This window comes from Chinchilla lanigera, unplaced genomic scaffold, assembly GCF_000276665.1.
Source record: "Chinchilla lanigera isolate Chin_1 unplaced genomic scaffold, ChiLan1.0 scaffold00102, whole genome shotgun sequence".
NCBI lineage: Eukaryota > Metazoa > Chordata > Mammalia > Rodentia > Chinchillidae > Chinchilla > Chinchilla lanigera.
In genome coordinates this window covers 6,474,474-6,486,407 of record NW_004955503.1, presented here as the reverse complement: position 1 = coordinate 6,486,407, position 11,934 = coordinate 6,474,474, and the positions used below count along the sequence as shown (strand labels likewise).

Below are 11,934 nucleotides of genomic sequence, written 5' to 3'. Positions count from 1 at the left end.
CTGAGCTAAATCCCCAGCCCCTACATACAGAGTTTTATAGCAGCTGATTGGTTCCCCATGGGTGTATTATTCTCTATTCTGTGAGAAATATTGTGGAGTTCTTGGGTAGTATTCTTAGTGCATTGTGTAGTGGACTGATTTAATAAATGTAAGGAAATTTTTACTCATAAATCTCTTAAGCAGAAAGTTTCTATGTTCTTAGTATAACTATACCCACAGTTATATTAATGCTTATTCTCTGGCTCTCACTTTTTAATTTTTTTAAAAAAAACTTAGTTTATTAGTCCATTTATGTAGTTCATAATGTTTACATTTCTTGTGGGAAATTGGTACATGTACATAACACATCTTAATTCCTTTTTAAAATCTCTTTTCCTTTCCCTCCATTTTCTCTCCCTCCATCTCTTGTTACCCTCCTGTTTGTGTACATGTTTTCAGCACATAATGTTTGCAATTCTTGAGGGAAGGTGGTACCTGCACATAATACATTCCAAGTCCTTTTTTTTTTTTTTTTTTAAAAAAAACCCTTATCTTTTCCCTCCCTTCCCTATCCTCCTTCTCTTGATTCCATTCCCCATGAAGTGTATTATTCCCCTAACTCATATGTTCTGTCTTTTATTTGCCTTTTATTTTTACTCTGGGTTTCTCATATAAGAGAAATTATGTGATATTTAAGCTTGTGTGTTTGGTTCTCGCTTCCATCTTACCTTCTGCCTTAGTCAGAGTTCTCCAGATAAACAGAGCCACCATAGGTATTTGCTTTTCCATATATCTAGCAATAGATTCATTATAAGCTAGTAATTCATGCAATTACACAAGCTAAGAACTTCTGTGCTCTGCCATCTGCAAGCTGGATGGTGAGAAGAGTTGGTGATGTAGAACCAGAGAACCAATGGTATCAATTCTAGTCTGGGTCTGTAGGACTAAGAATTAGGGCCACTGAATGCAGGAGAATATGGACGTCCCAACTCAAGCATTTGGCAGGCAGCACATTCAACTTTCTGCTTTATTTTTATTGTAATTAAGCTTTCAATAGATTAAGTGACATTTGCCTACACAGAGGAGAGTCAGAGGCCTTACTCAAGTCTGCAGTTCAAATACTAATCTGTTCTCAAAACATCTTCACAGATACACTCTCAAGATAATGCTTAACTAGCTATCTGGGCTTCCTTTGAACCAGTCAGCTGACGCTTAAAATTAGCTGTCACATCTTTCATATACCAAGGCTCCCTCTTCTCAACCCCTGCCTCTCTTTTTTTTTTTTCTTTAATTCATTCCTCTGCCTTTTTCAGTTAAACTGACCTTGGTTTTCCAACCCTGATACTCCTCCCTACTTTAGTTGTATTACCGCAGTTTCTGCCAGCTTTGTTTTTTAGGGTTGATTAGTAGACATTTTTAGAAAGGCAACATACATAGTAGTTAAGGTTCTAGGCTCCGGAACTCCAGACTACCTGAGTTTGGTCTTAGATAGGCTACTTGTTTGCCAGCTATTTCCAGGCATATGCATTTTCCTACAGATGTCTCTAATTTACCCTTCTTTATATCTGAGTAGTATTTCATCATAAATAGATATCACATTGTCTTTATCCATTCATCTGTTGATGGATATACAGCTACTTCAAGGATTTATCTATTATAAATTGTGCTGCCATAAATGGTTGCATGCATGTATCACTCACTGTACTATAAGGTCTTTAACTTTTTGAGGAAAATACCTAGAAGTGGAATAGCTGGGTCAAATGGAATTTCTACTTTTAGTTCTCTGATAAATCTCCACATTCAGTTCTGTAATGGTTGTACTAGTATACATTCCTACCAACAATATTAAAAAATCATATCTATCATGGTTGTGCATTAACATTTTTTCTTCACCTCAGCAGCTCTACCTTCAAAGACCTTGAAGGAAACAGCCTGAAGGATAGTGGACATGAGGAGAGTGACCAGACTGACAGTGAACATGATGTCCAGAGGAGCCTGTATTGCGATACTGCTGTTAACGATGTGCTGAATACCAGTGTAACCTCCATGGGATCTCAGATGCCCGATCATGGTAAGGGTTGGCTTATTGTAAGTTGCAACAGTAAATTCCAAATAATGCAGAAGTTTTGCAGGTACACCGTACTACTTTACTGTCACGAGTGCATCGTGAACGTGTTCACTGTATTCACACCTCAGCAGCATCTACAGGCTTTTCAGATGTCAGAACGCCCAGCCATATTCTTCTTCCTCCCCATGTGGATCCTTTAGGAGTGTTGAAAGTATGGCCATTTTACTCTCTTTAAAAATAACTGCACTGAACACATAGGAAATGAGTGGATGATTTCTCAGCAGGAATAAATGCCTGTTTTTGCTTTAGTGAATGAATTCAGTTGATCAGTTGAGCTACATGGAACACAGTTCCAAAGAGACAACAGGGATAGGTTTTATTTTTCTATCAGGCTGGTTAGCTTTACCCAGAGAGAGTCTTTGTCCTCTGATCACAGCTTGTGTTTTCTTTACTGAATATACAAAGCACCAAACGTCCTATATTGTGTCATTTTGTCTATTCCAAGCCCTTCTAGCTTCCAACAAATCCATGCTATTGGTCATATGGGAGCTCAAATATTCAGCTAATGTGAACAACACTTCAAAGCACATATCAGAAGTGGCATCCTCATATATGAAGGAGAATCTGTTTTTCTGAACTCAGCCTTAATGTTTCAGCAAGAAGCACTATTTAAAATTGTGCTAGGCATAAACCAGAGTATAAAGGCATAAGTAGAATTCAGCTAAGACAGAATGTTGAGATGGAGTTGGGAATAAATGTCACTTTCAATATTTTACTGATGCAAATATGCTATGCCAACAGCCTGTCCTTTCCAATTAAGAAATAAGAGTTCAACTTGGTATGTAGGCTCAGTAAAGCTTCAGAATGCTTGATTATGTCTTGAGGAAGCTAGACTCAAACTCGGCTGGAAACCCTACTGCTAAAAGTCTTCAAGATGAGAAAACAAAATATGGTGATTATATCCTGGTCTTCAACTGTTTCATTTTACTGTAAACATCACTAAGTGGTTTTGTTTGGGTTTTGTAAATGAATCAAAAGTGCATGATTCACAAAGCAAAATGTTTTCCACAGGAAAAATATTAATCACTGTAGATTCTATTGAATTGTCTAATTCATTCCCTCCTCAACAGACCCAAGTGTCAAAGTCTATAATGTACAGAGGTCACTACCAATTGTGCACTGCTGCCAATTGGTGAGTGGTGACATCTACAGAGATAATATACTCTCTGGGAAAACTAACTATGACTAAGGATGAAAAGAATTAAACATTTATACTGAAACAAAGACAATTTAATTCTCAAAGGATTAGCGGTATGTCACAGGATGCAGACTGATATGTATTATTTACTAGTTTTATGTCTCAAAAAAAGGTTTTTAATTTATATCAGAGAAGATTTTAGTTAGATGCTTTCTAAAGTGAAAACACTTCAGTAAAGAAGATAGTCATAATTAATTCTCACTTTATGTCTGGTTAGAAGAATATCTGTTTTAATTTTTTATTATATTTCTCTAGGAAAACAATATCAGTGGACTGTAGCTAGATTTTTGGAGTGTTTCTTAAAAGGGGGTGTAGTATATGCTGTGTAGATTGCACTATAATGGGAGTATTCTAAAGCAAATATGTGACAGTGAGAGCCTTTCTACATCTAGGATGATGATTTCACATATGCATACACATATACACAAATGAACAGACAGAAGCAGTGTTCCATTTTGGCAACGCCTTTACATGTTGTTTCTCATTTTCAATTTACACGTATCTTCATTGTATTCCAGCAGTAGCTACATATTAAGCCAATCCTTGGATTGGTTCTTTTCAAGTTGAGAAAGTGACTAAAATTGAGACATGAAGCGAATTTTGGTCTTGTTTACACATCATTCTCTACGTTGTGATATCCCTCGCGCTCGTTTTAAAGCTTTTGTAGATTCATAATTGTGTGTCCCAAATCAACTCTAGGTTTGTGCCACAGAGTGTCACTAATTATCTTGGGTTGATTACTACTATCTCAAAAATAAAAACTATTTTGACACTAAATATTTTATAGCATTTACAATCATAAACCCATATTTACATAAAGAGTGATCTCATACCGAGTGATCTTAAGGCACAGTGGTTGAAAGACAGTCATTTAGTGAATCCACCGTGCATGACCAGTATTGAACTTCTTAGGCTAAACTCTGGTTCTGAGTTTTCCTTTGGTTCTGGGAAACCCCTCCAGTGTTGACCAGATGTATGCAGTAGAATGTGTCTTACATCATTGCATTGAGAAGCTTGGATCATTTTGGATTTCATGTCTAGTTCTCCCTATAATATTGCTAATTTGCATATTAGTATTCCAGTTTTCTTTGCACATATGTAAGTGTATAAATTATGGGGAAATTTTAGGATTTTCAAATAAATATAACTTAGTATCTGGTTGTTTGTTTTTTTTTTTTTTTTTTTCCGGTACCGGGAATCAAACCCATGACCTTGTGCTTGCCAGGCAGGCACTGTGCCGCTAAGCTAAATCCCCAGCCCCATAACTTAGTATCTGTTAATGTTTCTCCTGAGCAAGAATATTCTGTTCAATGACACTGTACTCTGTTGCCAGTAGTTGAAATACAGGTATAGACTAGTTTTGCTCCTGCTTTCTGAGAGACACTTAGCCAATGTGCTTCTTCAAATATCCAAAAGTTTCCTTGGGATTTGTTCTTATAATTCTGCTATAGCAGATGAATGCTTAGTATGAAAACAAGGTTGCTTTCTAACTTGAGTAAGGGCCAAGTGTCTTAATTTTCATGATTCTTCTTTGAGAACTGTCCTAGGAATTGGAATCTAGAATCTCTGTAGTCAATGAAAAAGGAGAATATACAGGAGGAAACTCATGTGTTACTTAACTGGAGAATTTGGACTTTTTTCAGTATGAGGCATTGACCCATGGCCTTTGCACTGAGCTGTTTCCCCAGACCTTTTTATATTTTATTTTGAGATGGTGTGTTGCTAATTTGTCCGGGTTATTTTGCAATTTATAACCTTGCCTCAGCCTCTGAGAGTGCTTGATTTACAGAACTGGGCCATTGTATGCAGCTGATTTGTATTTTGACTCCCCAACCAAACACAATGGGCAATGGGGTCATGGTGGATGTAGGAGGGAATAAGAATCTGCTTTCTGGATCATTATCAATCCTGGTATCTCTCTTACCATGTCTATAATCAGGTTAATAGGTTGAGGAATTGACTGAACTGAAATTCCTCTTTGCCACCCCATCGAAATAGAAATTTATTTGTCATCCACTATGTCCATGAATTAAAATGTCTCAGATTGTTCCTGGTACTTTGTTTCATGTCATGCCCTCCCAGAAAAAGTGATAGAAAAAGTTTGTTTATTAAGACATATTTGTAATACATAATGGTTACATTTTTCTTGGGGAATTGTTAAGTATACATATCACATCTTGATCATTTTCCTGCCCTTCCCCCATCCTGTCCTCTCCTCTCCCTGTTTCTCAAATGTCCTTCCCATCTCAACTGAGTGTATCTCAATGTCTCCTACCTTTTATCTCTTTTATTTGCTCTTTAAATTATGTCTTGGATATAAGACCAACCAAGTGATATTTAACCTTCTGTGTCTGATTTATTTCATTTAATATTATTGTCAAGATCTATTCATTTTCATACAAATGAAATTTCCCTTCTTTATGGCTGAGTATACTATTCCCTTATAATATCACCAGCATTTGTTGTATTTTGGATTCTTAATGATAACTATTCTTACTGTGGTAAGTTAGACTCGCTGTGTTGCTTTGATTTCCATTTCTGTAATAGCTAAACATGTGTAACAGTTTTGCATGAACTTAGTCATTTCCACTTCTGCTTTTGAGAAGTTTCTATTCATTTGAATTACCCATTTATTTATTGGCTTTTATTTTTGAGTCTAACTTTTTATTGTCTTGAGAAAGAATGCTACTTTGTAGTTCATGCTTGCCTTCAACTGACTGTATAACGCAGGTTGGTCTTGAACTTGCTGCAGTTTTCCTGCTTCAGCCTCACCAGGTGAGGGCTCTAATATTTTTGAGTTCTTTAAATAATCTAGATATTAGTCATTTGTTTGAGGAATAGCTGACAAATGTGTTTTTCATTTTATAGGTTATCTCATCACTTTTGCTTTGCAAATGTTTTTAATTTGGTATAATCCCATTTGTTGTTTCTTGGTATTATATCTTGTGCAATTGAGGATTTTCTCCAAAAGTCCTTGTGTCTACCTATGTCTGAGAGTTTTGCCAAATTTTTGTTGCAGCAGTGGAGAAAAATTTCAATGTTTCTGTTTTTGTATCTAGGTCTTCAATCTAGTTTGATTTTCTTTTGGCACAGGGTGAGAAATGTAGGTATAGATTCATTCTTATGCATGTGGACAACCAATTTTCATAGCATAATTTGTTCAAGAGGCTATATTTTCTCCAGCGTATATTGCTGGTCCCTTATCAGATATCCAAGGCTGAGGGTGCTCGATGTTGTTTCTGCACCCTCTATTCTATGCTAGAGTTCAACATGTCCATTTTTGTACCATTAACATGCTGCTTTTATTACTGTTGCATTGTAGTGTAACCAGATGTACAGAATTATAATACCTCTTGTTTTGCCCTTGTTATTCAGGATTGTTTTCAGCATTTTGAATCTCTTCTAGTTAGATACAAATTTTAGGATTGATTTTTCTAGTTCTGTGAAAAATCCTTACTGTATTTTGATTAAAATGGCTTTAGTTCTACATATAAATTTTGGTATTATGGTCATTTTGCCAATGTTGATTCTGTCCCTCCAAGAACTAGGGCTGTCTTTCCATGTTCTAATGTCTTCTTCAGTCTGTTTTAGACTACTATGGCTTTCAATATAGAGGTCTTTCACTTTCTTGTTCAAGTTAATTCCTAGGTATTCAAATTTTGAGGCTTTTATGAATGTGATCATTTTCCTTATTTCTTTCATGGTGGATTCATTATCGGTGTTTCAGGAACACTATTGATTTGTGTGCGTTCAGTTTGTATTCTGCCACACTGCTGAGTTTGTTTATTAGTTCTAAGGGTCTTCTGTGGAGTTTCATTTTTCTATGTAAATGCTCAAGCCATCTGCAAATAATGATGATTTGATTTCTTCCTTTCCTGTATTTATCCTTTTTATTTCTTTTTCTTGCTTGATTTCTGTAGTGAAATTAAAGAACATAATTGGTGAGGGTGGACGCTCTAATCTTGGTCCTCATTCTAGAGGGTATGCTTTTATATTTTCCCCATTTACTATTATATTGACAGTGGGTTTGTCATAAATACCTTTTGTCAATTTAAAGTAATGTCCTTCTATACCTATTTTCATCAGGAATTTCTAAATCATAACAAAGTGTTGAACTTTGTCAAGGACTTTATCTACATATATTGAAATGAACATGTGATTTTTACCCTTATTTCTGTTTATGTGGTATACTACTTTTACTAATTTACATATGTTGACTTCCCTGGAATGAAGCTGACTTGGTCATGATATATGATATTTTTAATGATCTGTTTGTTGAATTCTCTGTACAAGTATCTTGTTGAGGATTTTTGCACATATTCGTGATGGATATTGGCCTTTGTTTTTATTTTAAATCTTTAAATATTTTGTTAATTTTATTTGTACATTTTAGATATACATAATGATCACATTCATCATCAGGAATTTGTACCTGTACCTATCTTGATTCTTCCTTTCTATTCATTTGTCTCCTCTTTCTTCAATTCTTCTCCCCCTCCTTATTTACAAAAGCTCGGTTTCTATTTTTTCATTGTCCTCTCTTTTTTACTATTCCCTTCCTTCCTTTCCCCCTCCCCTTCTCTAGTTTCTCTTCCCATTTGAACATTTTCTTCCTATTTCACAATATCTATTACACATTTTGGTCCTTATTTGCCTATTCAGTTTCTCATACCAGAGAAACCATGCAGTATTTGAACATGTGTGTTCAATTCATTTCATTTATGAGTATGATTTCAGGTGTATTCATTTGGCTAGCAATGTCTAAATTTATCCTTCTTTATGGCAGAGTAATACAACATTGTTTAAAACACCCCACATCTTCTTTGCCTATTCACTGGTTGATGGGCATTTGGAGTATTTCCAAGATTTAGCTATTACAAACTGTGCCGCTATAAACATGAGTGTGCATATGTTAGTGTGGTATGATGCTTTAAATTCCTTTGGGAAGATATCATGAAGAGAACTAGCAGGGTCAAAATGAACCTTTAGTCCTAATTATTTGAAGAATCTCCACATTGTTTTCAACAGTGGTTGCACCAGTCTGCACTCCCACCAACAGTGGAGAAGGGTTCCTTTTTCCACAGAGCCCCTCCAGCATTTGTTCTTGGTGACATTTGTTGAGTCCTTGTGCAGTTTTTCTATCAGGGTAGTGCTATCCTGAAGCAATAAATTTTGTAGTGTTCTTTCTTTTTTAATTTCATGGAGGAATTTGAAGAATATTGGCATTGATTCTTCCCTGAGGTTCTGGCAAACTTCAGAGGTGAATCTATTGGTTCCTGAGACTTTCTCAGTTGGTAGGTGTAATGGTTGATACATTGTGTCAACTTGAGAAGTTTAGAAGTTTAACTAAGTGACTCAGCAGGGGGACAGCATCCTCAATTGTAAATATCCTTATCCTTTGCAAGAGGAGGGCAGGGAGAAGGTGTGAGTGCTGAACCCACTCAAGGGTGTGGTAGCCTGCTTAGAATATAAGGGAAGAAAAGAGGGTTTCTCTCCCTTGCTCTTGTGGCTTTTCTGTCTTCCACCACCAAGAACTGCTGCCCCTCTGCCACGATACCTTGCTTTGGAGCCAGTTGATTATGGACTGAAACCTCCAAAAAGCTGTGAGCCAAAATAAACCATTCCTTCCATAATTTTTGTTATCAGGTACTTGGTCTCAGCAATGAGAGAATATTAACCAACACAGTATGTTTTTATTTTTTGTTCTTCTTCAATTTCATTTCCTATTATTAATCTGTCTAGAGTTTTTATATCCTTAGGTTTTTTGCAATTCATGTGTTTCTAAAAATTTAATCATTTTTTTCTAGAGTTTCAAATTTATGGAAATATAATTGTTCTATGTAGTTTCTTATAATCCTCTGTATTTTGGTAGTATTGTTTGTGGTTTTCCCCTTTTCTGTTTTACACTTGCATTGATATAAATATTTGTCCTTTTTGGCAAGTATATCTAAGGTTTTATCAATTTGTTTGTCATTTCAAAGAATCAACTCTTTCTTTAATTTGTTGATCCTCTGTATTTTTTGAGAATCTATTTATTTGTTATTAATACGTGTTTGAAGTACACAATGATCACACTCATCTTGAGGAATTTGTACAGGTATATAACATGTCTTATCCCTTCCTTTGTCCGCTTCCTCTCCCCTCCTTCCAAGTCTTTTCCCTTCTCCATTTGGTAAAGTTCTATTTCCATTTTTTTCTTCATCTCCTTTTTCCTTTATATGCCTTTTTCTGTCCTTCCATCCCTCTCCCTCATCTCTTATTCCCTTTCTCACTTGAAAAAGTTCTTCCTATTTGCTAACATCTATCCTCCCTTTTGCTTCTTATTTATATTTTGGGTTTTTCTCACAAGAGAAACAGTATGAGATTTAAACTTATGTGTCTCATTTATTTCACCTAAGATTATGATCTCTAGGTACATCCATTACCTAAAAATGCCTCAAGTTGTTTTTGTTAGTCTCAATTTCATGAATTTCTGCTCTGATCTTTTCAGATTCCTTAGATTTGAATTGCTCTTGTTTTTCTAGGTGGTTGAAATGTACCGTTAGGTTATTTGGACTTATTTTGCTAATGTGGGTATTCACGGCCATAAATTTCTCTCTTATAATTGCTGTCATTGTGTCACAAAGGATTTGCTAGGTTGTGCTTTCATTTTTGTTTGAGTCCAGGGACTTCTTAATTTCTCCATACTTTCTCCTATGACACATTTATTTTTCTTGAGTGTATTATTTGATTCCATATGTTTGCATAGTTTATGTTGCTGTTTATTTCTGAAGTTTTTGCATTAGAGTCCAATACCCTTCGGGAGATTATTTCAAATCTTTGGTATTTAAGCATGCTTTGTGACTTAAATTATAATCTTCTTCAGACAATGCTCTGCATGCTGAAGAGAAAAATCTGTATTCTATTTTTGTTGTATGAAACACTCAATAGATGCCTATTAAATCCATTGGTTAAATGGTGTTGTTCAACTATGATATTTCTTTTTTTGTTTTGTTTGTTTGTTTATTCTGGTTGATCTGACCATGTGTGAGGGTGGGTTACTGAAATCCCCCACTATGATTGATATCTACTTGACCTTCTATTTCCAAAAGTATTTGTTTCATGAGGTTGGGTGTTCCAGCATTTCATGCATACATATTTACAATTTTTATCTCTTCATATTGACAGTATGCACTGACAGACATTCCTTGTGTCTTCTGATCAGTGTTGACCCGAACTCCACTTTTTTGAAAATAGGATAGCTATACCTACTTGCTTATTGGCTCCCGTTTCATGGAGTATCATTTTACCTCTTTCCACTTTCAGTCTGTGTGTTTCTTTGTGGAAGAAATGTGTCTCTTATACATAATAAATAGTTGGTTTTCATTTTTTGATTCAATATTTCTGTTTATGTCTTTATTGGGGAGTTAAGAACATTTACATTGAGAGTTATTATGGAAAAGTGTGGTTACTTCTGTCATTGCATTATTTCTTTCATTGCTGATTGCTTTTTCCTTCGTTTACATCCTCATCCAGTTAGATATATTCTTTCCTTAGGGCTCTTGGCTAATTTTGACCTTTCTGTCTCTTTCTAGGATTCTTTTGAGTACTTTCAGCAGTGCTGGTTTTGTGATCACCATTTTCTTTAAAATCTCTTTGTCATTGACAGTCTTTACTTCCCCCATGAATTTTGAAGAGATTTAGTGCTCACAGAGCTCAGCATCTTTTGGCTACCAGTGGTAGGGTTCCCATGTAGACATCCACTTCTGCTATATCTAAATGGTAGCCAAGGGGCAGGACATCTTGTGGGCAGAGAATTCACCCTTGTTTGGGGTAGTGGTAGAAGAGTGTCTTCTTGGACACTGCTGCACTGTTGTTTCTCCTCCACTACATTACTGGTGGCTCTGTCTGCCCATGCTTGTGAGGCACTGAGCCATGACTCTTCCAGAATCTGGTTCTTGGGCCTTAACCCAGACCATGCCCTTCTTTCTTTCTTTCCCAAAATCACATGAGTTCTTACTTAGTCACAGCCTTCTGAATGATGCTTTGGCTGTCAGTTTCTCTAGTGTCCTAATCTGTGAATATCTCACCTGCTTCCTGTCCCAGTGATAAAGGAATTAAAGCAGATGGGCACTTTATTATGGTTGCTAGGTTTGATGCCAATTGTAGCAGCCCAGCCAATGTAATTTTTTCCTTCTTCCCTCAAGGCGTTAGATAGAATATTCACAGGACCTGGGGTGTAAGTAGTGCTAGGATTGAGGAATGGCCCAGCTTCCCTTTCTAAATATCCCTGATGTGGAATCTGGTGGGCTTCTCCTTCATGTTATCTTCATATGTATTTGGGTAATCACCCCACACCTTTTTCAGAGTACCTACACTTTCCAGTGTGCATCTTCTGATAATCCTACAAACAGTGTTGCCTCTACTAAGCCATAATGGAATCATTTGGAAAATTCTTTAACTTTGGCTTTTTACAGTCAAATGCTACTATTTGATACGTTATTTCTGAATAGCTCTCAGAGTACCTTGATAACAAATAAGTGTTGTCACTTTTAGCAAGTTTGCCACCTGATTTGTTTCCTGAGGAAATTTTGTGCTGAGTTTGGGAGTCACAATAAAATTTCTTAGCTAGTGCATTCCTTTCTTGAAC

The 11,934-nt window shown here is 36.0% G+C and overlaps 1 protein-coding gene across 4 annotated transcripts in view; it reads left to right on the top strand.

The window, feature by feature from the left end:
• The window catches only part of Pcdh19 (protocadherin 19), a 138,360-nt gene that overhangs the window by 80,846 nt on the left and 45,580 nt on the right, over positions 1-11,934 (top strand). For 3 of the 4 annotated variants that reach the window (XM_005406929.2, XM_005406928.2, XM_013505862.1), the window contains one exon: positions 1,878-2,050. In XM_005406929.2, coding sequence (XP_005406986.1) covers positions 1,878-2,050 — 173 coding nt within the window. The remainder of the gene's footprint in view (positions 1-1,877; positions 2,051-11,934) is intronic. The other variant, XM_005406930.2, reaches the window with a different exon arrangement.